At 34.2% G+C, this 27,313-nt stretch overlaps 1 protein-coding gene across 1 annotated transcript in view; it reads left to right on the top strand.

The window, feature by feature from the left end:
* PER2 (period circadian regulator 2) overlaps positions 1–25,248 on the top strand; it is a 28,009-nt gene extending 2,761 nt beyond the window's left edge. Inside the window, exons 2-22 of the mRNA XM_026701488.2 lie at positions 757–1,176; positions 2,050–2,204; positions 3,177–3,292; positions 4,213–4,414; positions 7,250–7,301; positions 7,597–7,730; positions 9,303–9,381; positions 10,138–10,244; positions 11,299–11,452; positions 12,642–12,747; positions 14,887–15,018; positions 15,183–15,282; positions 15,768–15,933; positions 16,030–16,160; positions 17,108–17,308; positions 17,520–17,780; positions 18,690–19,534; positions 20,688–20,871; positions 20,966–21,152; positions 23,167–23,317; positions 24,226–25,248. Coding sequence (XP_026557273.2) covers positions 941–1,176; positions 2,050–2,204; positions 3,177–3,292; positions 4,213–4,414; positions 7,250–7,301; positions 7,597–7,730; positions 9,303–9,381; positions 10,138–10,244; positions 11,299–11,452; positions 12,642–12,747; positions 14,887–15,018; positions 15,183–15,282; positions 15,768–15,933; positions 16,030–16,160; positions 17,108–17,308; positions 17,520–17,780; positions 18,690–19,534; positions 20,688–20,871; positions 20,966–21,152; positions 23,167–23,317; positions 24,226–24,255 — 3,729 coding nt within the window. The 5' untranslated portion in view covers positions 757–940 and the 3' untranslated portion in view covers positions 24,256–25,248. The remainder of the gene's footprint in view (positions 1–756; positions 1,177–2,049; positions 2,205–3,176; positions 3,293–4,212; positions 4,415–7,249; positions 7,302–7,596; positions 7,731–9,302; positions 9,382–10,137; positions 10,245–11,298; positions 11,453–12,641; positions 12,748–14,886; positions 15,019–15,182; positions 15,283–15,767; positions 15,934–16,029; positions 16,161–17,107; positions 17,309–17,519; positions 17,781–18,689; positions 19,535–20,687; positions 20,872–20,965; positions 21,153–23,166; positions 23,318–24,225) is intronic.
* The last annotated feature ends 2,065 nt before the right edge of the window (positions 25,249–27,313 follow it).

Genomic DNA, 27,313 nt, shown 5'->3' with positions numbered 1-27,313 from the left:
CCCCACAGGTGAGATACACATTTCCTTACTGACTTTTCATAAGGTCCTGAAAACATGGCTCTGCCAGTTGGTCTGGGGCCCCAACAAGGGTGCATCATTCTGGAGGTGGCTATTAGATTAAGGAAAGGCCCCATTTCCTCATGTATTTCATGCTACTCTCTTTCCCATCTTTTAATTGCACTTAATATTACTTATTTTATTAATGTTTATCAATTTTAATGTTTGGAGGCCTCCCAGAGTTGCTAAAGGGGTGACACTTAAATAAATAAACTTGAGTTACAGTGGTAACTCTTTCCATCGCAGACAGTTGAAAGGGCCACTCCTTATTTTTCATATATTTCCAGCAAGGACATCTTTTCCTGACACTTTTCTCATCCAACATTTGCAAACTACTGTATATCACTAGCAAAAAGAATAACAACTAAATTTCTTGCTATTACAGAAATAGTTGATAGGAAAGCATTAATGTAGAAACTATTAAACATGCTATAGCAATTAACTGTGGCTTGTTATTTAATATGCATGTGGGAATTTTAGTAAACTCATACAAATACCCTTGCTTTTCGTTCATTTTCTGAAGTGAAACACTCCCACAGAAATTCTGCAGTAAATGTGAGCAATAAAATATGACTTTTTTCTTGACCCAATGTAGAAAGGGTTGTGATTTATTTGGATCACAGTTAATTAATAATAAGAATGTAGAGAACAAAAACAAACTATTTTGTTTTGGGTTTTTCTTGTTTCTTCTTTCCTTAGGTTTCTAAAATAATATTTGAATTGAAGTTTGAACACTGGAAAACACTCATGGATATGGAATGGAAAACATTAATATTGCACAACTGATTACCCTAAGGCCAAATATTCTTTGAATTTTGCTCTGAGAAACCTTTTGGAATCTTTGACATTTATATGGCACTTATTGGCATTAAAATTGCTTAGAATGACCAACTATTTGAAAACAGCAAGTGATAAAATTATTATAGAAACCATGGATATTCAAATGGAAAATGAACAAAATCTGGATATTCTTCAGAAAGATATTGAGATGAATGGGAAAATGAGTACAAATGATGTCAACGAAAATTATTTCAGCTGGCATGATTCCCACAACAATGAGGGTGAAGAAAATGATAAAGAAACAGCTATGATTATGGAATCTCTTGATTACTATAAAAGGTATTATTCTGATGCCAAATAGTTGTCCTGATGCTGGGAATATGTGTAGCAATGATTATATGTAATTTGTGTTTGTATAATTGTGGATGTTCCATATCTAAATGCTCATATTGAGACAGATGCAGGACATATTTATTTAAATCCTAAAGTATTGTGTTTCAGCATATTAACTGAAACACACATATTTATTTAAATCCTAAAGTATTGTGTTTCAGCATATTAACTGAGATTGTGATGATGGGTGGATTTTATTTTTGCAGTTTTCACGCCAGTGCATAAGTGTCTGCTGATTTCACAACAATGGCAGAAGAAAGGATGTAGAATAGCACAATCTCTCCAGCCTCTTCCTATTACCATCAAAACTAACATTTTAAAAAATATGTCTGACCTTAAAATGAACAAGGATTAAGAATGGTGCCAATTTAAATTTTAATTGTGATTAGAGATGGGAAGAATTTGCTTTAAAAGGCATGCCAATTTTTATCATAATCCTTTAGCTGTGATTATACTGCTTTTTATATTAAAAAAAAATTGATGTACTGGACAATCAGTACTCACTATTGTTCAATGAAAATTCAACTTTCTAACTTAATGAGTACATTATTCTTGCAGCAAGAAAGTAATTAGTCTAATCATAAAAACTTAGAACATTTTTTAATCTTGTTGGAAGACTAAATGAAAACTTAGTGTATTTCACATTTTTGATAATGTCATTACTGAAGAACTATATATTCTAAAATTAAAATACACTTAAGCAGTCTGGAAAACAGTATGCTTATATCACCTTGCATTGTTTTATAAATACTTCAATAAATCTTAAATATTGGGTTTTACTACAAAATTACTTGAATTATTTTCATTTACAATGTCTAGAAGTGACCAGTCTTCTAAATCTAAAACTCGGAAGGAGTTGATAAAAACTTTGCAAGATCTAAAGGGATATCTTCCTCCTCATAAAAAGATCAAAGGCAAATCAAGTATCCTGGCAACTTTGAAATATGCAGTTAGGAGCATTAAGCAAATTAAAGGTAATTATATTAACCATTCATATTCCTATTCAGGAAATTAAAGCAATATCCAGAAACTACAACAGGAAGCAAGCCTATGATAAAAGAGAGACTGTGAACTTACAGTAATGCTTTTTTTATTATGATCTTGATATGATTGCTATACCTTTGTTTTAAAAACCTAAACATCAGTTCATATCAATATGCACTATAGAATAAAATAAAATTATACGATAAAAGTTCATATTAACCTATCATAATCCCTCACTGCCTATCTTACACACATATGTCTAATATAGACACATACATACTGACAGACCTGTCATATGAAAGTAGTGACAAGATTTTGAATGTGTGTTTCACAGTACTGTTTGATTAATAGAATAAGATAGGATTTATATAAGATTAATATGGATTCTATTTAAATGAATTTAATTTCAGGATCGATTTATATTAATTAGATTGATATATTCCTTAGCTGTTTTTTCCAACTTAAATATTTTCCTGAACTTAATGTATGAAAGTTGCATGAAATGCCTCCAAAATTATGATAGATCACCAACAGATGGCAGTATTGGCTTTTGAGAATCTCTGTATTCTTCAGTTTCTGTTCTTTCACTTTAGTTTGCGGGAGTTGCTATAAAAAAAGATTGAGCTGCTTATTCATAAAATGGAAGCAACATGGCATGATTAAATTTCAGACTGCTGAAGGTGTCACTTGAGTTGAAATCCATCACCAAATCCAGGTTGTTTTAAAGTGATGACTATTAAGATAAATACTATGTGTTTCTGGGTGAAAAATATAGAGATATAGAATTAGGAAGAACTGAATTGTATGATCAGTGTAGAGAATCTATGACTAATAAGCAATCAATAAGTTTCTCATGAGGAAGATTGATGAATTGGTTAAGGACAGCCTAAACAAAAGATTGTGTACCCTTATGAAAAGAGTATTTAAAAAGCTGCTTGAATTGTACACATTTTTTTCTGTAGCCAATAAAGAATATTATCAGTTGACGATGGTTAATGAAAGCTGTGGTCTTGATATATTATCCTGTTCCATGGAAGATGTTAAAAACATTACTGCAGAGTACACCATGAAAAATGCAGTAAGTATTCCCACCACAACAAATGTGCAAATTATCTTCTTCAACTCAAATACGGAATCTTAGCAGTTCTTTTTAATAGTTAAAAGCATCCATAGTATTTAAATTATTTCTATGTCTAGTACCAACATAACCCACATAAAGAAAAGCCATTGGGATTTTGGACAATCCAGGGAGATGCTGATTCCCACTGATAGTGAACCTTATGTTCACTGAGTCAATCTAATGTTTGTTACTTAATCTATTAATACATTTGCATAAAATTATAATGGGGGACAATCCATGTATGCTGCTTTGGGGGGGCGGGGAGAAGAGAGAGGAGGCTGAATAAAATAAGTGAAACGAATAAGCCATTCAAGAGTATTGGTTCCCATGATACCATGATGATTTTATATATAACAAAAATATAAACACATATATATGTTTGCACATGCACACCATTATATAAAAGACAGTTGCCTGAATTTGCATGTAGTTTACAGTTCTTTAGATCTTTTTGCTCTTCTTACTCAGCTTGATTCTGGAATTTTTTGCAAAATTTTGCGTACTTGCAAAAAAAAAAGCATGCCATAATTTGATTTAACATGATTTATTGGATAAAATCCAGTTATCTTGATTTTCCCCAATATAAACATGATATATGTCCGTAAAAAGGATCTTAATTTAATTCAGATATCTGGACTATCCAAATTTAATTCAGAATCCATATAGACCTGAAGCATACTGTTAATAGCTAGAAGTAAACCATAATAATACATTCATTTATTAATTTACTCATCCTCTTGTACCCAAATAATATGTTAATTTTGCCATATCTCATTAGTTTAGCATATTTGTAGCTCACAGCATTATTTACTATTATCACAGTTTATTTTCCTTTTATCAGCCTAAATGTGTTTCATTGAATATGTATCATGTTTTAGGATATGTTTGCTGTAGCTGTTTCTTTGGCTACTGGGAAAATTTTGTACATCTCTGATCAGGCTGCCTGTATCCTCCATTGTAAGAAAGATTTATTTAAAAATGCCAAATTTGTGGAGTTTCTGGCACCTCAGGATGTCAGTGTGTTCTATAGCTCAACTATACCATATAGATTGCCATCTTGGAGTATTTGCAATGGAGTTGGTAAGTCAGTTAAATTCTTCAGTTGTGCCTATGTTAATGTTTTACCCATACTTACTTGAGAAGTTTATATTTCTTTAAAGATCAGATAATTATAATTGTGTTTGCTCATGAACAATCTAGAACCTTAATTGTGTAGTTCTTTTTACTAATGCTAGCTCTTTTGATCTTTTCTGATTTTTTTTTCCTTATGATGAAACTACTTTTCTGGGCAAACTCTGATCACTGTTTCATTACTGTATTTTTAATGATGTGTCAGCTGGTGACAGCACCTGTCAAAGTGTAATAGACAAGAAGGTTGGGCGATGGCTGTGAAATCACAGGCATATCAGGGCTATAATCTAGATTAGGAGATGAAAAATATCCCAGAAGAAGGTAGTGCCAAATGAGTTCCACAGGAACAAATAATCTATATGCTTTTGTCCATAAATTTATTCTTTAGTCTTTTAATTCTAGGGTCCCCAACCCCTGGGCTGCAGCCTGGTGCCACACAAGTGGATACTGGGCCACACACAGCAGGAACCGGACTGCATAAACTGCGGGCAAGCAGGCAAGCACACGAATCTCCATTTGTGCAAGCAGGGCAAGTGATCCCACTGCTTGCACAAAACCATTCCTCAGACTGTCACCACCACCCCCGCTAATCCACAGAAACAAAAAGATTGGGGACTGCTATCTTAGTTAGAATGTTATGCAGTTATGTGTTCTGTGGCTAGCTTTAATTTTTCAGATTAAAGCAATTCTTCATATTATAACTCCAAGTTGTTCTTGCACACTCCTGTCAGAGTTTATGAGGGAAACTTTTAAAATCTTAAATTAGGAATTATTTGAAAATAGTAACCAATTTCAGTTTCCCAAGTGATAATACAGATAGTCCTCAACTTATAACAGTTCATTTAATGGCTGTTCAAAATTACAACAGCACTGAAAAAAGTGATTTATGACTGTTTTTCACATTTACAATCCATCCCCATGGTCATGTCAACAAAATTTGGATGCTTGGCATCTGGTTCATATTTATGACAGTTGCAGTGTCCCAGGTCATGTCAGAGCCAGTTTCACTTTACAGCCATGTTACTCACTTAACAACTATGGTGATTCATTTAATAACTGTGGCAAAAAGATCATAAAATAAGGCAAAATTCACTTAAATGATTCACGTAGCAAGAAAAATTTTGGGCTCCATTATGGTCACAAGTCATTGTGGTGAAATTTAAAAACTGATAATGATAAAACTATTCTATCTGCAAATGTTTCTTCATTGGGGAAAGTTTTCACAATATTGGGGTTGCTATATGGAAACATTTTCTTGATTTCCTTTGATTAAATGTGAATATATCAGTTGTAATGTAAAACTGAAAATACTTTGTCTTGTACTATATATTCTTTTGCCATGCATATGCCAGTCTAAAGAATCTTACCTTGTCTAACAGTGAACTGCTGTATAGAGCAGTGGTCGCCAACCAGTGGGCCGGGGACCACTGGTGGCCCACAAGAAAATTTTGGTGGTCCACAGAGAAATGTCACCCCCAAAGCAAATAATCCAGGCTGCGCAGGAACACAAGGCTGCTCCACCCACATGGCCCATGAGAACACAAGGCTTGCATCACTTGCATTCCGAACAACATGAGGTAGTGAGAGGAGGGGGGAAATGGCAGAGGGGGGGAACTTGTCCCCCTCGCCGCACACACCTCGCCTGGCCACCTGGCTGCTTCTTTCAGCTTCTTCTGCTTTTCTTCTGCACTCAAGGAAAGCAGCAAAACTCTTTCTTTCTCTTCCCCAAACTTTGCCAGAAAGGAGTCTTTGGGACCCTGCAAGGCATCCTGCTCCAAGAGGCTGCACCGGCACGACAAGTCTCACAAAGACTCATTTCTGGTGGAGTTTGGGGGAGAGAAAGAAAGACTTCTGCTGCTTCTGCTACTTTCCTTGCATAAAGTCAAAAGTCTTTCTCTCTCTCTCTCTCTCTCTCTTTCCCCCTGAGAACGAAGCTGGAGACGGTATCCTGCGATCTCAAATAATGATCGATCGGTAGGAAAATGGGGTGGGGAATATCCCCAGGGTCTCTGCTGCTTTCTGCAGAGACCCTGGGAAAACGTCAGCAAGCCACTGTCAGTCAAAATTTATATTAGTGATCCGCGGGATTTAAAATTATGAGTTTGGTGGTCCCTGAGCTCCAAAAGGTTGGTGACCTCTGGTATAGAGTCCATTTTGACAGATAAAAAATAATTATGTCATTGGTAGATTTTAAAGTTTATAATAGGAGCCAAACATTTGCAAGTAATCTCTGTGATTGCTGTTAATCTGGAAAGGGGCTCATGCTTATTATAATTTCATTTTCAAATTTATTTGATTCTTTAGTAACTACATTTATTTTATACTTCTATCTTGTATGTTTGTATTTGCACTGCCAAGGCCATCTCATAGGTAGGAGACAGGGCATAGACATGCATACAAGGACTATCCAAATGATTTGGAGACGCACTTCACAAAGCAATTGTAGCTTCCAGTCTAATTTGCTGTGTGAAATGGCAGGTGATACTTTGAAGGCTTAATCATTTCAATGATCTATTCACATTGTCTGTGTGTGCTTTGCTCTCAAAGCACAGCGTGTTTGGATGGGAACATTTGGGTTCTTCCTGAAGAATACCTCCAAAAGCTTTGCTATAAAAACATGTTTTTCATTCTGGTTGGTACAGACTTCTCCCAACCCTCATTTAGAATTGTTCTGCCAGCAATTCAGCATTGACATTGTGTTTTACCAGCATAACTAAATAGCTTCCTAATAACAAGGGGACACAGAGTTTTATGGCTTATCAAATGTTTTAAATATTTTTATAGATTCTGCTACCCAAGAGTTCATGGAAGAAAAATCTTTCTTCTGCCGCTTCAGGTAATACAAACTATGATAATCAATAGTCAGTATTTTGTGGGGGACTTGGACTCAGGCACACCCTTGTATTTTCTCATAGAAAAGTTGCTACTTTTCCCTGCAGCAATCCTTGCCTTTGATCTTCATGATTACTATTCAGAAGACATGAATGAAACATTCTAGTAAAAAATATAAAATTTCCTCATTTGAATGGAAAAAGTGATACATTCATTTCTGAAAATCCCCAAAACTATACTATATTTAATAATCTATAACAATATAACAACTGAACTATGTTTTTTATTCAAATTTTTAGTGCAGGAAAAGTGAATATAAATGAGAATCATTACCATCCATTTCGTATGACACCATATCTTATTAAAATACAAGATATAGAAGATCAGCTTTGTTGTGTATTGCTTGCAGAAAAGGTACACTCCGGTTATGAAGGTAATAATACTGTATTTTTCTTTTCAAAGCAAAAAAGACCTAGTATTTTATGAAAACTGCTCGTCTTTTGAGGAAGCTACCTTTGATAACATAGAGAGGTTCCAATGTGAAAAGCTATTATATTTTGTAAAAAAAGTTACTTAGAGGATAAGTAATGTCTGTTACTAATCATGTTTACTTGGAAGTAAATTATTAGCATTATTATGGTAATATAATGCCTATTTTTCCCATTCCTCCTGTTACAGTATATGTATACCTATTGAAAAATAGAGTTAATTGATTTTGACTGGATATATAAGTATGCATAGAATTGGTGGCCTTATTTCCATATTTTATTTATTTGTTCTTTTATACTTTATATACAGCTTCTCTGTCCATATGACATCTAAGGAGCTTACAATTTTATGTGTTTGTTTATGGTTAAATTATAATAAAAACAGGTATATCCTCTATTAAATTAACTCACTCTGAAAAGTTCTGGCTAAAGACAAAGGTCATTATTTTCCTAAAAGTGAATAGAAAGGAGCTGAGATTATTCCTGAGATGAGTATGTGTCCTAGCTGGGGAACAACATAAGAAACATGTTTCCTCTGTGGTAGACAATTTATTTGGTAATGGTCTTTATGAATATAATTTCTGATTAAAATAGTTTTGACAGTTTTAAGAATGATTATTTCTGTATTTTTGTATGTGTGTTATGATCATTTGGTTGGTTGGTTGGTTGCTTTATTGTACACCTCCATGGTCAATAAATTTGTCCTATCAAGAGTAACACAACCTTATCCAAAACAGGGCTTTTAGGTAGAACGGAGGAGAAGGAGGAGGCCTTTTTTCATCGTTATCACCATGACTTTTTTTTATATCTTGTTCCCATATAATTGCCATGCTGAAAGTTCCTAGCATGTGTGTTTTGTAGTAATCTTGACTAACAAAAGTATGAAAATATGCTTGCTGACTCCTCCCAAAATCCCATTTACCACCACCCCACATGCCATCATGAAACCAGCACAGTCAAGATTGACAAACAAACCTATTCCCTCATTAGCCTTATCTCAGAAGCTCTTTTGATCCTAGAGAAGACACTCAGTTCCATTCATCTCCTCACCCAACTGGAGACCTGTTGTTCTGCTATATTCTGCTTTCCTCCACCCTTGCCTCTTTTGTTTCCTATCTACCTTCTTTGTTGGTTTAAAGAGGGGAATATTCCTTGTAGTTCATGTACTACCAGTTGGGAAACAAAGATTTTGTTTATCCTTTCCTGTGATATTCTAAGAATTATTCAGTAAAAATAGGCTTGGCTAATCTCAATAAAATAGATTCAAGATGTAAGTGTTTGAATTATATTTATTGTAATAGGATTTTAATGTCATAACTTCAAAAAATTGTAGCTTGTCTTAAATACAAAAAGTTCACAAAATTAAAACAAACTGGTCACACTATTTGATGGGTCATCTGCTTTTAGTACCAGTTGCTGTGAAGAAGTTGAACACTCCAAAAATTATATATTTCTTTCGTGTACTCTGTTTACAAACATTTTTTATTCTATTAAATGTTCTTCTTTTTTTCTTTCAGCACCTAGAATTCCACCTAATAAAAGAATCTTTACAACCATCCATACACCAAGTTGCTTATTCCAAGAAGTAGATGAAAGGTGAATTAAAACTACCATGCTTAATGTTTTAAAAATGTTTTGCTGCCTTGTTTATAAAAATAATAATGTGCACATGTTATAATAATACATGGATTTATGTTGTTGGTTTTTGTCAAATTATGAAGAAAAAAGTTCTGCATAAAATAAAAAAAATTGAAATATAATTCCTCCCTTTCAGAATGATTTTGTTCCTCTTTTCTCTCCGTTACTAATAGCAGAAATTCATCATTAAATTCTGAATGAAAACCTTGCATTATAAAAATTAAAGCAGCATTCCCCAATCTTTGTGTGGCTTAAGCCCGACAAGGGGGAGAGGGGAACGGGGCTACGTGAGCAGTGAGCTTGTGTGCAGCTCAATTTGCACAAGTTGAGCGTGCGTGTGTGCAGTGCACACTGGCCTGCCACTTACACAAGTCGAGCTGCACGTTTGCACATCAGTCCACTGTTTGTGTGGCCCAGTTGCAAATAGCCCATGGCCCAGTAGTGGGTCACAGTCCGGGGGTTGGGGACTCCTAGATTAAAGGACAGCATAGTTATTTCATACTGCTACCTGAGTTTTATAACCTTATATATCATATAGATAACTTTTATAAAGAGAAAAATATAATTATTTTTCCCATTGTTTTGTAAATTTAAATGTGACATAAATTCCAGATATGCTGTACCTATTTTTGTTTTATTTCAGTTGAAATTAAATTGATGTACTATATATGTAAAATGTGTTCTGCTCTATTTTTATTCAAATTCTTTTTTAAGAGCTGTTCCTCTGTTGGGATACTTACCTCAGGACTTAATTGGAACTCCTGTTTTACTACATCTTCATCCAAGTGACAGAGCATTAATGCTAACAATTCACAAAAAAAGTACGTTTTTCTATTTTTGCTTTTCATGAAGGGTGGGAAGTAAAAAATGAAAAAAGCAAATGCAATAAAGCATAAGGGATGTTCATGGCGTTTTAAAAAATATTTAACAGATTGATCTCCTGATTAAATTTTGATTACTTACTCTCTCCACTCCACTCTCTTCTTCTGTCTTGTTTATTTGTAGATTCAAGTATCTGAGCAAAGGTACCATTTTTTCTATTTTAATCACATTGGTGACAGAGAATAGATGAAGCAATAATTAGATCCACTGATATAAAAATATAAAAATTTGACCATGACACCCAAAGAACATGATACCTAAAAATTCAAAATTGAGATGTGTATGTGTATACTTATTACTAATATTATTCCATTAAGATTTGAGGTTGTTCACAGTCTCAAAGGAAATGTCTTCTGTACCTGTACAGAAACATTCAGAGAGGAGTATCTGTGAATCAACTATGCTAGACCTTCAGAGAATCTGACAGCTTTAACACTATGAAGAACGATACTTTGTAAAGCATCTTTGTAAATACAGCCATATTTTCAAGTATTGAAGTATATATGCAAAATAGCATATATGTATATTAATATCTAATTGTCAATTCCTCAATAGCCTCAGTCTAATTTCTTTCAGATAAAATTTCAAATATTTGACTATTTAAAACATTATAAATGTTGTTAGCATATTGTAGAAGAATTTAATACAGCCTTCTGATTGCTCCAAGTCTATATTTAGTCTAAAATTTAGAATCTTGAATTTAAATGTGTAAATATGATCATTGCCCATTTTCAACATTGCAGAGACAAAAGTTAATTTTACATTTTCATGTCAGCAGTTCTTTTCATCGTCCTTTGAGCTAAAATCAAATTAGATAATTCATGCTGAGTCTCAAGTTCAAAGAGCTTTTTTCATAAACTGTTAGTAGCAAGCAAATAATTTCTTCTTTAATATTTACAAGTTAAGTAGTTTTATAGTGTGCTACTGATTTTCAAAAGATCACTTTCCTCTATTTCTTTATCATTAAAGCTTGCATGATCTTTTTTTTTACAGTACTTCAGTATGGCGGACAACCATTTGATTATTCACCAATCAGATTTTGTACTAGAAATGGTGAATATGTAACTCTGGATACAAGCTGGTCCAGTTTCATCAATCCTTGGAGTCGAAAGATTACATTCATAATTGGAAGACACAAAGTTAGAACGTAAGAAATTAGTGTCAGTAAAGCAAGAATTCATGAGATGAATTGTTTGCAAGAGGTCTCCTTACATTAGAATGTACCAAAATTTTAATTATACAATTAAAGAAATCCTCTGTGTAAAAGGATAATTCCCTCCTCTTTCTTAGTTCTGTAGAACAGATGTAGGCTTCACAGTGCCAGATTGGATATGATTGGCTCTTTACATATATAGTTTGCCTAAATTTTACATATATAGCTTACCTAAATGTTAAAAGATAATAACAATAAATAACAAAGAAAAACCCTAGTGTTTACTTTTATCAAGGGATTATTTATTTTCATGTTGTGATGTGGTACCAGTCAAAGATTAGGTCTCCTGGAGAACTTTTTTGTCAGTGTAAAGGCTGGTACCAGGAAAGGTTAGTCCAAATTGGTAAGACAGTAAAAAAGTTCTCCTTATCCCCTTTCCTTAAAACAAGGTCCAGATTAGTCTATTTTAGAAAAGCTGTTGTGAGTTGTATGATTGGCATCTTACACAAGTTTGCCCACATTTTCACCATGGATGCCAATGCAGACTATATCCAATATAGGTTATTCGGGTACTGTTTATACAGTATAGTATTCCTTCAAATCTACACTAAAGAGGCTTTAATGATTCCCTTATGGGAATTGAATTATGTAATTGAACAAGCTCATTGGTTATACAATGTAGTCTAATCATTTCACACAAACCATAGGTCACTTTTGAAATCATGGTTTGGATGTCATCTTGTACAAGGTTTCTCAGCTTTCTTTTTTCAGTGATATATATGATATATGGGTAGTATATGGATAAATTTAGAATTTTAGATATTCTAGCTTATGTTCATTTAGTAATCATGAATATCTTTTGGAAAGTCAAAATGTCAAATTAAGGTAGTGGTACTGATTTGCATGTGTATTTTAGAAATTACTTCTTTGATAAATGGGGAGCTAACAACTACATTTAAATTTGCATGTGTTGAATACTAAATGTTTATAAGAAACTTACAATTGTCCCAAATCTTTCAAGTCTTGTCAAGAGTTGCTTCAGATTACATAAATAAAGTCATGTTTCGAGAATCTAAGCCTGAATATTTGATCAGTTTAAATGTTTATAGATGTAAGAGAAAAAATAGATGATAGATAACTGAAATAAATAAACTTGTTATTATATATTATTAATGATTTTTAGGAGCCCTTTGAATGAAGATGTATTTGTACCTCAGCACACAGAAGAAAAAATGCAGCATCCTAATATTGAAGAAATTACAGAGCAGATACATAAGCTATTACTACAAGTATGATATTTATTTATTATACATTTATATACAGATACACATACAAACATGTGAGAAGCAGATAATCTTGGGCTACGATGGCAGTTTGATCAGAATTGCCATCGCTAAGCAATGCACTTGTAAGGCATGAAGTCACATGACACTGTCATGATGTGATAATGGTCCTTATTGCCATCATAACTCCCAAGACTCATGTGGGCTTATGGAAGAAGCAGCAGGGAAGGTAGAGCCTGTGGACAAATAGGGTGGTGCTGCAAGGGGCATGAAACATGGAGTGTGGGCAGGTAGAAGTGATCCCTAGGATCTCACATTCTGTAGTGGGGCTCCTCAAGATAAAGTGAAGGGAGTGATTTATTGACCTTCTCTGCTCATTTCCACATTGACTTTGCTTGTGGGAAGCCAGGAAGGAAGGTTGCAAATGGTGATTACATGACACAGCTCACTGCAACTTCATGATTACAAGCCAAGCATCTGACAACCCAGATTTAATTCATGACTGCAGGCATGCTGTGATAGACAAATCTTTGAGAACTGGTCATAAGTCCATTTTAGGACCACTGTAACTTTGAACAGTTATTGAACAAATGGATGAAAGCTGAGGACTACCTATATACACACAGACACAAAAACAAATATATGAACGGTGTAACTAGTACCTTCAAAATATTGAAAATTTTGCAAATGGAATTCTGCTTTTGGTGTTTTTAAATATCTGAACACACTTGTAAGTGGATCATAAGCTTCCTAACAGACAGGAAGCAGCAGGTGAAGCTAGGCGGAATCACATCCGATACCTGTACAATCAGCACAGGCCCCCCCCAAGGCTGTGTGCTATCTCCACTTCTCTTCTCCCTATATACCAATGACTGCATCTCAACAATCCATCTGTTAAAATACTGAAGTTTGCCGATGACACAACAGTGATTGGTCTCATTCGAGACAACAATAAATCTGCATACAGACAGGAGGTTATACAACTTGCCTCGTGGTGTAACCGGAACAATCTGGAACTGAGCACACTCAAAACTGTAGAAATGGTGGTAGACTTTAGAAGAAACCCTCCCATACTACTTCCTCTTACAATACTAGACAACATAGTATCAACAGTAGAGACCTTCAAATTTCTAGGTACTACTATATCACATGACCTAAAATGGACATCTAACATCAAAAACATCATCAAAAAAGCACAACAAAGAATGTTCTTTCTGCGCCAACTCAGAAAGCTCAAACTGCCCAAGGAGCTGCTGATACAGTTCTATAGAGGAATTATTGAGTCTATCATCTGCACCTCTATAACTGTCTGGTTTGGTTCTGCAACCCAACAGGACAGACACAGACTTCAGAGGATAATTAGGACTTCAGAAAAAACAATTACTGCCCACCTGCCTTCAATCGAGGACCTGTATACTGCACGAGTCAAAAAGAGGGCTGTGAAAATATTTACAGACCCCTCACATCCCGGACATAAACTGTTTCAACTCCTTTCCTCAAAATGACGCTATAGAGCACTGCACACCAGAACAACTAGACACAATAACAGTTTTTTCCCGAAAGCCATCACTCTGCTAAACAAATAATTCCCTCAACACTGTTCAACTATTTACAAAGTGTACACTACTATTACTGTTAATCATCTAATCACTCCTTATTACCCAGCCCCTCCCACTTGTGATTGTAGGACTGTAACTTTGTTGCTTGTATCCTTACAATTTATATTGACTGTTTCCTAGTATGATTTGATTGTTGATTGTACCCTATGACTATCATTAAGTGTTGTACATTATGATTCTTGATTCTTAATGAGTGTACCTTTTCTTTATGTGTACTGAGAGTATTTATACCAAGACAAATTCCTTGTGTGTCCAATCACACTTGGCCAATAAAGTATTCTATTCTATTCTATTCTACTCTACTCTACTCTACTCTACTCTACTCTACTCTACTCTACTCTATTCCTTATTGTGTGCTCAACCCACCTCACAGGTTTATTATTGTGAGAAAATGGGAGGGGGAAAGTATGTTGGCTATGTTCTCTAACTTGAGTTATTTATGAAAATAATAAAGGAGGGGTGCAAATAAATAAGGTTTCTGACTAGAAATGTCCTTCATTATTACAATATATATCTATATTTTTAGCCTATATATAATAGTGGCTCTAGTGGCTATGGAAGTTTGGGCAGCAATGGATCACATGAGCACCTAATGAGTGTGGCTTCATCCAGTGACAGCAATGGGAACAATGAAGATACTCAGAAGATACAGAAAACGGTAAGTTTGGCATTGTATTCTATTAATATTTTCAATCTAATGAGAAAAAAAGTAATGGTGGTTTTTCTTATAAATGTGAGCCAATTAAACAATTTGTAATTAATTACTCCAAATAAAATGCATCAAGTATGGTTTAAAGACTGTTTGTTTCTTCTTGATTCTAGAATTCTTCTCAAAATATTTGTAAAAATGGAAGTGTGGACAGAACTCATGCCTTCTTTAATTCTAGATTAAAGCTTGAAAATCAGAAGAAATCTTACAGAGGTAATTTAAAGTTAATTTAAAGAAATTACTATCAGTTATTTTAGCTATATCTTAAATTATTTTTACTTTTGGTCAAATGCACTCAATCCAACCCCCACTAACGGTAATCATTTAGTGTGGTATTTCCTATATCTTAGATAGCAATAGCATTTAGGCTTACATACTACCCCCATAACACTTCACAGCGCTCTCTGGGAAGTTTACAATGTGGAAGCATTATTAGCATATTGTCCCCAACAATCTGGGTCCTTATTTTAAAAATTTGGTAGAATGGAAGGCTGAGTCAACTTCGAGCCCTGTCAACATCAAACTCCAGACTGTGGGCATCGGGTGCCTGTAATACTGTTACTTTCATCCCTACACCACCAGATCTTGAGTTGCCTATGTTCTTAGGCTTGATTTTATCAGTTTCCTGACTCTAGAATTTGATTATGGAAGAAAAACCAAATAAACCTCTGTATTATTTTTATTTTGGCGTTACTCAGAGAAACCCACTGACTACCATGATCATACCAATAGTACCACTCAACTGTTTGAAAATGATGGCATTGGGACTGCTTGTCAAAGGAGTCTAGTTGCAAAAGAATCAACTTGGGGAGAACAAATGACATATTCATATCAAGAGATCAACTGTTTAGATAATGTTATCAGGTAAACAATAATGTATTTCACTGCATTACTGATGTGTATATGTGTGCACTTTTTAAACTGACTGTTTTTAAGTTTTAAAGTTGTTTTTTCTTGTAGATACTTGGAAAGTTGCTGTGCAGTTGACACTATGCAGAAAATGATTCACCCTACACCATATACTGATGTAGCACTGAATACTGATATACATAGAGAGAAAATTAATGCTGATACAACAAAAGCATTCACAGGTATTGGAGACATTGTTTATGGATTTCAGAGAGAGGTCTTATGCACATTTATCTTCAACTAATCTTACCCAAGTGTGTTTAGGATGCAGCTTCCATTTGGGCAACATTCAGTCTTATAACATGCTGAGCCATACAATGCAAGTAAAGCAGTCTCTTTAAGAAATAGTCCAACTTTTTTTCTTTAGCCATGATAATATTTAGACTATGAGTTAACCAGCAAGAACAAGCAACAATGAAGCAGGGAAACTTGTGATATATTCATGTTGCTGGTAATTGTCTGTTCTGTATTGGGTTTCTCAAAGACCAGAGAGTGTGGTAGGAAAAAAGAATACAATTTTCAACAAACAAAATTTGAACATTTTGATTTAATGCCAGTCTTAGAAATATATTTACCATTTATACCAGTATTGTGTAGTTGTTTGTTAATTAAGCATTTAGTACAGTATGTTTATAAACAAATTGGTTTACAGTTCATGGGCATTTAAATAATCTAAATATTGAAATTAAGAGGAAAATAATTCATGTTCTTGTGCTCATTCAGAAACATTTCTTAAAAAGGTATTTTCTTTCATTATAAAGTACTTGGAAATTAAATTGAAAAACAATACTAGTATTTTATTCCTCTGTACAAGTCAGCAGGAATGACAATTCAATGATTTAGTCTTGATGACAATAATGGAAACTTTTATCAATGAAAACATATTTACAAGCTCATGAAATGAAAATATGAACACACCTAGTTTTAAAATTTTCTGGGAAGCTGGAAAACTACACTGTATAAAATCTTTCTGAATCTGTATCATATTTTTGACTTCTCAAAAATTTGCTGCTTCTCAGTCTAGTAGACAGTTTCACCTGTCATGTTTTATTTGTTTGAAAAAATTGCATTTATTCTTTTTATTCTTTTCTCTTTGTGTACATGGTGTGTTTATGTTGTTACTGAAAAGAAAGGGGACAGTCAAAAACTCACATAGGTCCTGCAGTGTTGGAAACATCTGACACATCCAATGCTTCAGCTCTTATGGATGCTCATTTAACTTCTTTGACTTTTCCTGGACAACCTGAAAGTGTAATATCTTTTGTCAGTCAATGCAGCTACAGCAGCACCATAGTTCATGTTGGAGATAAAAAAACACAGCCCGAATTAGGTATAGTACCACTTTTGTTATCAGGCAGAATATGACTATGTTCTCTAGAATAAATGTAGGAAGTTTATTTAGATATTTAATTGTAATAATTATGTGCTCTTTTTCCTATATAAACTTGGGCAGACTATTCTAGACATTTACATTTAACATGTTTACAAGCTTTTAATAACATTTAAAAATTCCTATATGTCTGTCTTCAATTTATTTTTAGAAATAATAGAAGACAATCTATCTGGGATAAAATCCACAGACAATCAAACTATTTTTCTACAATCTAACAGTTCAGAAGAGAACAAGGGAAAAGTTATGTTTAAGAAATTGGGCCTTACAAAGGATAGCCTTGCAATACATACTCAAAAAGAAGAGTGGAGTTTTCTGAATAAGTGTAAAGAAATAAAAAGATTCCATATTTTTAAGTGTGCTTGCAATTGCTACTTTCAGAAAAAACCCAAAGGATACCCAGAGGAACATGGTATGTTTTTTTAATAATTACTGTTAATTTGTTTAAGACTTGTGTGTATAGTTCAGTACAAATGTAAATATGTGGTGTATTATATGCTCTTCCAAAGATCAGCACTGTATCTCAGATCTATGAGCCAGCATGCGAGTTAGGGAACTGAAGTCCACGCATCAAAGTTGCTAAGTTTGAAAAACACTGTTAGCCAAAAGAATGAGAAATTAAGTTAGCATTTTCAAATATGTGTAACTTTCCAATTCCTCCAAATCTAAGAGTGTGATTTGTCACTTTGTATGCAAATGAGTATGATTTCTTCCTACATTTATTTTATTTATGCAGATTGCAGATTTAGAATAGCTTCTGAAAATGGAAGAATTTAAAAAGTGTCATAACAAGGTATTTAAATAGAACCAAATTTGTTAAAGCTTAAAATATTTCAGGACCTGGCAACAATAAAAACTACTGAATTTTTCACCTCTGCAGCTAGTAGAGAATTTTAAAGTGTCTTCTAAAACAAGGATCCCCAACTCTTGGGCCAGAAACTGGGCTGCACAAATTAGCAAAGCCTCATCTGCACATGTGCAGGATCAGGCAGCGCATGAAACAGTGCCTCCCTGGTCCACAGAAAAGCTCTCTCGGTAGAACTGGTCCTGGCACTGAAAAGGTTGGGGGCTGCGGTTCTAGAAAGAGACAATTAAGTGTGGTCTAAAAATTAGGAGATAGTGAGTTCTAATCCTGCTTTAGGCATAAAAATACTGGATGGTGAATTACTCTCTCTCAGCCCAACTCACTTCATAAGGTTCTTGTTGTGGGGAAAACAGGAGTATTGGCTCCTTTGAGTTGTATATGAAAAGAAAGGCCGGATAAAAATTATTTTAAAGAATAGAGTCAAAACAGATACAATTAAATAACTTCTCTTTCTAGATATGTGTGGATTACACCATGGTTGTGGAATAGATTTATCTTGGAAGAAAATTGGGAGGATCAAGAAATCTAAACAAAAACGACACAAGCAACATGATTCTTCAGACAGTAAAACATCTGGTTCCCAACCCTTGCATAAATTTCTTCGGCTTATCCCAAATGGTGCAGATTGTTCTCCATCAAAAAATTCACAAGCAAGTCATCCAACTGTGCCAGTTTCAACAATTATGCCCACAGTTTTTCCATCTACAGGAATCACGCCATCGGGTCCTGAAGTTTCGCTATCTTATTTTAATGAAACACAGGATTTCAAAAAACATTGTCCTCTGCCATTAACTGAGCTTGTTCCTCCCTTAATGACTCCAGTAGTAGCACTTGTTCTCCCTAACTCTATATGTCCTCAGACACACAATAGTATTCCTCAGACATCTTGTCTTGGGCCATCTGGTATTTCTGTTCAGCCTTCTTTCTCTTCACAAACTTTGCTTACAACACCTCCTTCATTTGCTACCTCAAACAATGTGCCTCCTGAGGCACATTTTTCCACGCAACCATTTTGTTATAATTCTCTAGCATATAGTGAAAAGAATCCTGTTGTAGAATGCCAAAATAAGCTGTCCCATTCCTGTACACCAGAGTCCCTGGGTCTACAAGATCAGTCCTCAACGTTGTTCCAGTCACGATGCAGTTCTCCTTTACAGTTGAATCTTCTGCAATTGGAAGAAATGCCAAAAACGTTAACAAATGGAAGTGTTGCTATAGAGGAAAAATATGAGACTTTAACTGATGGAGAGATTGCAAATAAACAATTAAGCAGTAATGATAAAAGAAAAGCATCTTGTTCTGTAAGCATTACTTATATTTACCTATTTATTATGCATGTGAAAAATTCTTTAAAAATTGTCATTACATTTATTTAATAGAGATATTCCTTGACTTAAAACCACAATTGAGCCCAAAATTTATGTTGCCACGCAACACAATTAAGTGAATTTTGCTTCATTTTATGGTATTTCTTGCCACGGTTGTTACATCAATCACTGCAGTTGTTAAGTTTGTAACATGGTTGTTAAGTGAATCTGGTTTCCCCATTTACTATGTTTGTCAGAAGGTTACAAAAGGTGATTGCATGACCCCAAGATCCTTCATAAATACATACCAATTGCCTAGCATCCAAATTTTTATCGTGTGACTGTGGGGATGCTGCAACAGTCATAAGTTTGGAAAATGGATATGTCACTTTTTTCAGGGGTATTGTAAATTCGAAAGATCACTAAACAAATGGTTGTAAGGCAAGGACTACCTGTAGTCCATAGTATCTATAATTTCAGCTATAAAATATTTTCTTTAAGATCTAATTGTTTTAAAGGTATATAATCAAACCACAAATTGCAGTGTAAAAGCTCCTGTATTGCATTATTTTTTGTTAAAATTGGGAATCTTCATATTAGAAAATATTAACAGTTTTCAGTATGTTTACACAATAAAACTCACTATTCTTATTTGTCTGTTGAACCTATATTGCTGACAATTACATATTTCAGTGGACTTTATAGATCATGTAGCCCAAGTCTCTGTTTATTGTAGAAAATTTAGAACAATAGCACAGATTGTCCCAAAGGTGCTTTTCAAAAGGCAACTGGACTTTCTTGGGGTTTTTTTTCTAGAAAACATTCTAGAAACTTCATCATTCTGAGAATCTCCATAGATAATAGCACAGGTTGTTGCATGGTCTCTCTTAAACTTCCAGAAAAAGGCAGCCTATGACTCCTGTATAGAATGTATATTATTATGATTTAGATTAAATTCCTAACTAAACTATGCTTTTGTCCATAGTTGTAATAGTTGTCTTTTTTTTAATAGCACAATATCTCTCTTCCACTAATACAATTGCTTTGTGAACCTTATATAATGAGCTTAATCCCAATCCATTTACTGAAAATTAAAATTTCTTCCTTAAATATTTAAAGGGATACTGTTTTATTTTTGTTTGTTAAGGTTAACGCACCACTGGAACTTCAGAATAGTGATGCCTTTTCTTTATCTATTGACCTACTTGATTTACTTCAAGAAGACACAAATTCAGTCACTGGATCTGTTTCATCTGCAAGTTTTGCTTTAGCAGCTGCTGAGTCTTTAGATTCTGGATCAAGTGGATGTGATATATCAATCTGTGGAGCAGGTAATGTGGCACGTGCTGGTATTCTGGAGGCAGTTAAATGTGGAGAGAGAGGATCAGGCTTTATGAATGAAAGAGTTGTTTTTCCCTTCTCTAGGATGTAGTGAGACAAATCATGTCAGCAAGTATATTGGAAGTATTAACTCCTCAGAAAATAATCCTAAAACAAAATGTTCACAAATGGAAGATGTACAGTACACTAAAAGTGTTCTCCAGGATCCTCTCTGGCTCTTGATGGCAAAGGCAGATGATACTGTTATGATGACTTACCAGATTCCATCACGGTAATTTAGTTTTAACTTTGATTAAAGTTGCATAATACCTAAACTAATAACATTTCTGATTTCAATCATGTAAAAATGTATGTTAACTTCAGTGGCATCTACAGGCTCTTGCTACTTTTGCCAGAATGACCCCCTTGTCTCTACTTGGCCCCCATAGCCACCACTGGTTTAATTCACTTAAACCAAGTTTTGCTTTTGTGGGCAGAAGAGCAATGCCATCTTTCACTGATTTATAGAATTATTGAGTTGGAAGAAGCCATTTAGACCACTTAAGTCCAAATTAAGAATTTTTGATAGATAACTTTTTAGCTTCTCTTGGAATACATTCAATGAAGGGGAGATCACTATTCCTTCAGGATTAATTCCAGTATCAAATTGTTTGCCTGTTAAGAATTATTTAGTAACATTCAGTCAGAATTTGCATTCCTGCAAGTTAAAATCATCATACTGTGTCCTGCACTCTAGGATGATGGAGAACATGACTTGACCTTTGTAATATCTGTTTAAGAACTTTTAAATATTTCTTTCTTCAATTAGCTTTTCCTTAATGCTAAAAATATAATACCCAGTTCCTCCAAATGGCTCTTTAGAATAATCTTCTTTGAGATTGTTCCTAAAATTATAGAAGGTACATGAGATATCATGAGAACCCAACTAATAAATAATATAGTAGAAGTCTCATTTACCAGGACTGGAAAGTCTGCACTATTTGTATGACTAACTTCACATAAAAATAGTTTTTAATACTATATAGAATTAATACTATATAAAATACTATATTGAATTAGAATTATAATAGCAACCTTAAATTGATGCAATTAAAATTACATTTTCCTTTTTTTTTTTTTTGGCATCCACACCATGATATGACACATTCAGCTTATGATCAGCAATAATTGTAATATTTTTAATCACACATATAGTACTACCAAGCCAGGTATCTCTCTTATTTGAACCTTTTTCCTCAGGCAAATAACTTTGCATTTCTCTGTATCATATTTCATTCTGTTAGCTATTCTTTGAAATTCTATAGTATTATCCTATCCAATCTTATGTTATCTGAATATTTAAAAATATCCACTTCTCTATTCATAAGTATTTTGAATAGGTGCTTATAGTAAGAGAAATCAAAGTGCCTCTGGTTCATTTGTACCAAAGCCATGAATTTTATATAAGCAATATCTCTTGTTCCGACTTTCTCTTGCACTAGTAATGTGGAGGGCTCAAGCAACAGAGATATGACCTTTGACATTTTCTTTATTTCCTTTGAAAAAAAGGACATGCAAATCTACCTAATAATCTAAAAATAAGCTATAAGTGTTTGATCCACAGCCATAATGGCAGCATCCATGGAGACCTAATTGAATGGCTCTGGAAGTTTTATCAGTAATTATAAAGAAAAAACGTTTAGCCTACTTCTTTGCAATTTGGTGCAAATTTTCTACCATTAGAATTACATGTGGAATTTACAGTTAGGCACAAGAGAGCTTTATATATTCATCTTCTGCTCTGTTGCATAAGCCAACAAACATTACATTCTTAACTGCATCTTTTCTTTGTGCCATCGAAACAGAAGCAATTATTTCAGCCTATCACTATCTTTTAAAAAAGAAAATTGATTTGGCAGTAATTGGGACTCTTTCAGCATATCCATATACAGCATGTTGGAAAGTTTGATATGAAATCTTACCATGCAACATGAATCATTCAGAGATCAAGAAAATAGAGAATTTCTTAACAATTGATTATATCCTGTGAACAGTTCCTATTTTGCCATCAGTACATCAGCAGAATATATAAATTGCCTTCTCTCCCAAATAGTGAACATTCACATGAATGTTGATAACAGATAATATAAGACTCAATTTTGGCTGTATACATCAAATAGTAGAATGTTTAGTCCAAAATTAAATTGTTTCTGTAACGTTTTGCCTGTGATTATTTGTAATGTTTATACATTTTGGCTATTTCAAGGCTAAAATGAAACTGTTTATACTGTATTTGCTTATGTTAGAAAATTGGAAACTGTTTTGAAAGATGACAAATTGAAACTGAAACAAATGCAGATGTTCCAGCCAATATTTACGGAGGACCAAAAAAGGGAGTTACTTGAAGTTCATCCATGGATTCATAAAGGTGAACTCCCTCAGGCTCTTGCAAATTCGGTATGTTTTAGAGAATTTTTTTAAATTTTAAGTATAAAAAATATTTTATTTATGGCTGTTATAATAATAAAGATATTTAGGTCACACTAGCATTGAAACATTTGAGTATACCACATTTATTTCTCTGTAAATCTGTAAGACCACCCATTTCACCAATGAAATTCTCGGCATGGAACATAGCATAAAAAAACATCAGTAATAGTAAAAAATAAAAAAGCCAGGTTGTGGCTCTCTCATTAAAAACACAGAACACTTATATTGTTGGCATACATCCATGCTAATTCCCAAATTATCATCATGGTCCCAATGCCTGAGGGAAGAGCCAGTTCTTCACAGCCTTCCAAAATATAAGGTTGGGGTTATCTATAACTCTGGGGAATCCTGTTCCATGGGGCAGGTGCCATAAGATGAAAGCCCACTTCCTGGGACTCAGTAGGTGACTCCTCCTTACTGAGGAAACCTGCCATTTGCCCTCTTTGTCTGATCATGTCGACAGCCATAGACCCTTGGGGGAAGGTAATGCTACATGTAATCTGACCAAATGCCATGCGGATGACCGCCTCCTTGAACTGTATGTTGAACTGTTGGGAAGCAATGTAGGTCCCATCACAATGGTGTTATGTGGGCATACGATGGTACACCTAAAACTGATTCTGCTGCCACGTTCTTTACTAGCTGAAGTTTCAAATGCCCTTCAAGGGTACCTATGTATAGATTATGTTACAATAGTCCAACCAGAAGGAGACTAACAGTAGAATTTAATCTCAATGTATTCAATTCAGGTTACCCCAACCAATTGTTTTAATGCACACTCTCTTATGGACACAACCAAATATTTCTAAGTGGAAGATTCCAGTTGATTAAGATTAAAGTTGATTCAAAGTTATTATTCCCTTTTTCTTTTGAAGCTTTGTGTTAATTGTGAAGAAAATAGCTGACCTTACATACAAAATGAAGGAAAAATTGATGAAATGAAGCTTAATGAATGAGGTGGTGAGAATAGTTCGCTCATCCTGAACCAATTCAACAGTCACAATGTGTAATGAAAATAATTTCAAAATCATCTGCTTCCAACTAAGGCAAATGCATCACTTGATCTTAAAGGTTAAGTTTGTTTCTTGTGAAATGAATCTCATTACAAACAAATGGATTTTTTGTTCTAAAAAAAGATCATTTGTTAACAATCTCTTTATGGGGGCATGTCTTTCTATTACTGTGAACAATTTCTGAAAATGATTGTTTGCATTTAATCTTTTCAATTTTAAATGTTTACATTTAAAGTTATAGTGTATAAAATTATAGAAAATACTACTAAAACGTCACTGGTTTCTATAAAAAAATATAAAAAAACACCATGCATCCTAACATTTCTTTCCTGTCTTTTTTTTTCTATAATATCAACTATATATTTCCACTTTTGAAATATTTTAAATGATTTTGAAATTAATAGTTAGTAGATCAAATATTTTACAAGTATTTCAGTTATAAAATAACTCCACTGTTAACCATTAAATACATTTTGATTTACTGCTATGTTTTAAATGCAATAACAGTAGCTTATTCTTCTGTAATCTCCACATCTGAAGGAGAAAAATTTTTCAGGTCAGAAAATAATACATGTTTGTAATAATGTGATTTTAATTGTTGCATTTTGTATTTGGTAAATATTATAATTTGTTCCATTGTTCCATTTGTCACTTTTGTTTTAGAAACGTATTTCTCTATATAACTGTAAAAATATGGTAATGCCTCAGAATGAATTTTTATGTCCTTTCTTTTAAGTCACAGGTCACTTTTAAAGTCATATTCTATACTGAAATAATTACCCAGCAAGGAGAATCTAATCTTAACATTGACAATAATTTCTTAAGTGTGATAACAGAATATTGTATTTATTGTAAAGGAATGTCACACAGTAAATCCCATTATACTAATCATTGTTAATTGCCTTGTTTGCTTTGTGTGAGACTCAAGTATTTTTTTTTTTTGTAAATTTTATTTGAGTTTTCACAAATAGAAAAAAAATACAAATAAAACAATTTTTTTGAAAGTAGCGTAATCCCAGGTTACATTTCTTCGTACAGACACAAATTCAGGTTCATGCTCATTTTTATATTCTATTCCATATCTTATTACTATTTTACATTTTCTGCATAGCTTCTCCCCTCTTTTAATTTTCTCAAGTTTATTTTAATTATCTCATCTCAATTCAAATCATTGTATTTATATTTTTTGTCTGTCCTGTTTCAATTATATTATCTTTTCTCATTAAACAAAATTTCTCCTGTACTTACTGATTGGAGTATGACGCCTTTATATCTTTCCCTAAAGTTGTAACATTCAATATAATACATAACTTTCATTCGGATTCTGCTTGGTACATTCTTAAAAAACACACTGTATTCTTAAGTCTCTTAAGTTGTCAGTATAGGGAAGGAGAGAGAAGAAAAAAAAAGCCAAACCTTTCCCTTTTCACTTTCCTTCGCTGCTTCTGACTCTTCTTTGGGAGCGATGTTATTTTTTGTAAGTTTAAATTCCAGGGTACCTTAGTTATTGCTTTTGCAATTTAACCCGGTCAGCCAAAACTTTCACTTCTTATCTTCCTCCTGCACATTCTTTTCTGGTCGAATTCTCCTTTGTGGTGGCCATTTCTGACCACCGCTGCAACCGCCTTTGGGAAAGGGAGGAATGGCCAGCTGAGGAGGAGAGATGCAGCTCTCCTCAACCCAGCTGGCAGTCTCCCCCCTCTTCACCACCTCTATGGGGTGGCTTAGCCCCGAAACCAGCTGGCTCGGGGCGCTCCAGCAGCGAGCCCAGACAGAAACCGTGCACAATCGCGGATTTCTGTCTGTCGCCGAAGCCCTTCAAACCGGAAGTCCTCAAGTAATTTTAATCAACTGGATTACATCCAGTATACTCTCTCTCCTGATTCTTTAGTCATAGAATGAACAGCAGTACTATTTTTTTTGTAGTGTGAAGAATGTTAAATTACTGCTTCTGTCACTATGTTTAGTCCATCTAATTTTGAATTTTCTATTTCAAAAGTTTGATCCAAAGATTCTGCAATAGCATGTTGTCCCAATATTATTCCTGAATAACATAGATGATTATTTCCAGAGTCAATTAACTATTCATTCAAAGAAATCTGACTATTCACTTTTTAGCTTCTCTTCACCCAGGCTTCCAAGATCTTTCCCACATACCTTTACGCTTTTCTTAGAACATTTTTATTAGTTTATAATGTAACATACAAAGAAAATACAAAAGTGAATAGTAGGGAAAATAGGGAAGGGAAAAGTGAGGGAAGGAAAAAAAAACATTGACTTCTGGCTCCTTTTGGTTCAGTAGAATAAGGCATTAATATCAACCCCCCACTTTTTACTTTTATATAATAGTATAAGCTAGCTACTTATATAAGAACAAATTTATCTAATCAGTAAAATCTAAAATCAAATTTTCATTTTTTTCTACCTCAAGCACAAAGTCCAGAAGTGGAACTTTGTCCAGAAGTCCAGAGGTTTCTAGTAAAAATAAAGTATTTGTATTTTTTTTTTCTTTGATCAAAACAGTCAATTTAGCCAAGTCTAACTCCAGCAGCCATTCATCCATTGTGGGGATAGAGGTGACTTTCCATTTTTGTGCATAAAATAGTCTTGCTGCCACATACTATTACACTTTAAAGGTGACAACCAGCACCATTAACTTTCTTCCAGAAGCACAGTGGCAAATAATATAGTGGTGTTGCATGCATCAACACTTGAGCCACACTTACCTGTTCTGTCATATTCTGAAACTTCCAGCTGTTCTTCAAGGGCAACCCCATGTAGAGTGCATTGCCAGATGATATGTGGTCCGGATGGGATATCACAGGGGCATGAGTGATAACGAACTAGGGTTTCCTGGTCCAGGAAGGTGAAAGGTGCACAGCTCTTGCTCAAAAGTCAGAAACTGAAAGGTGCATAGCTCCAGTCACGTGACCACAAAACCACACCTACC

This window comes from Pseudonaja textilis, chromosome 4 (genome assembly GCF_049901715.1).
Source record: "Pseudonaja textilis isolate UNSWEBS1 chromosome 4, rPseTex1.2, whole genome shotgun sequence".
Taxonomy (NCBI): domain Eukaryota; kingdom Metazoa; phylum Chordata; class Lepidosauria; order Squamata; family Elapidae; genus Pseudonaja; species Pseudonaja textilis.
This window is presented reverse-complemented; position numbering and strand designations above follow the sequence as displayed.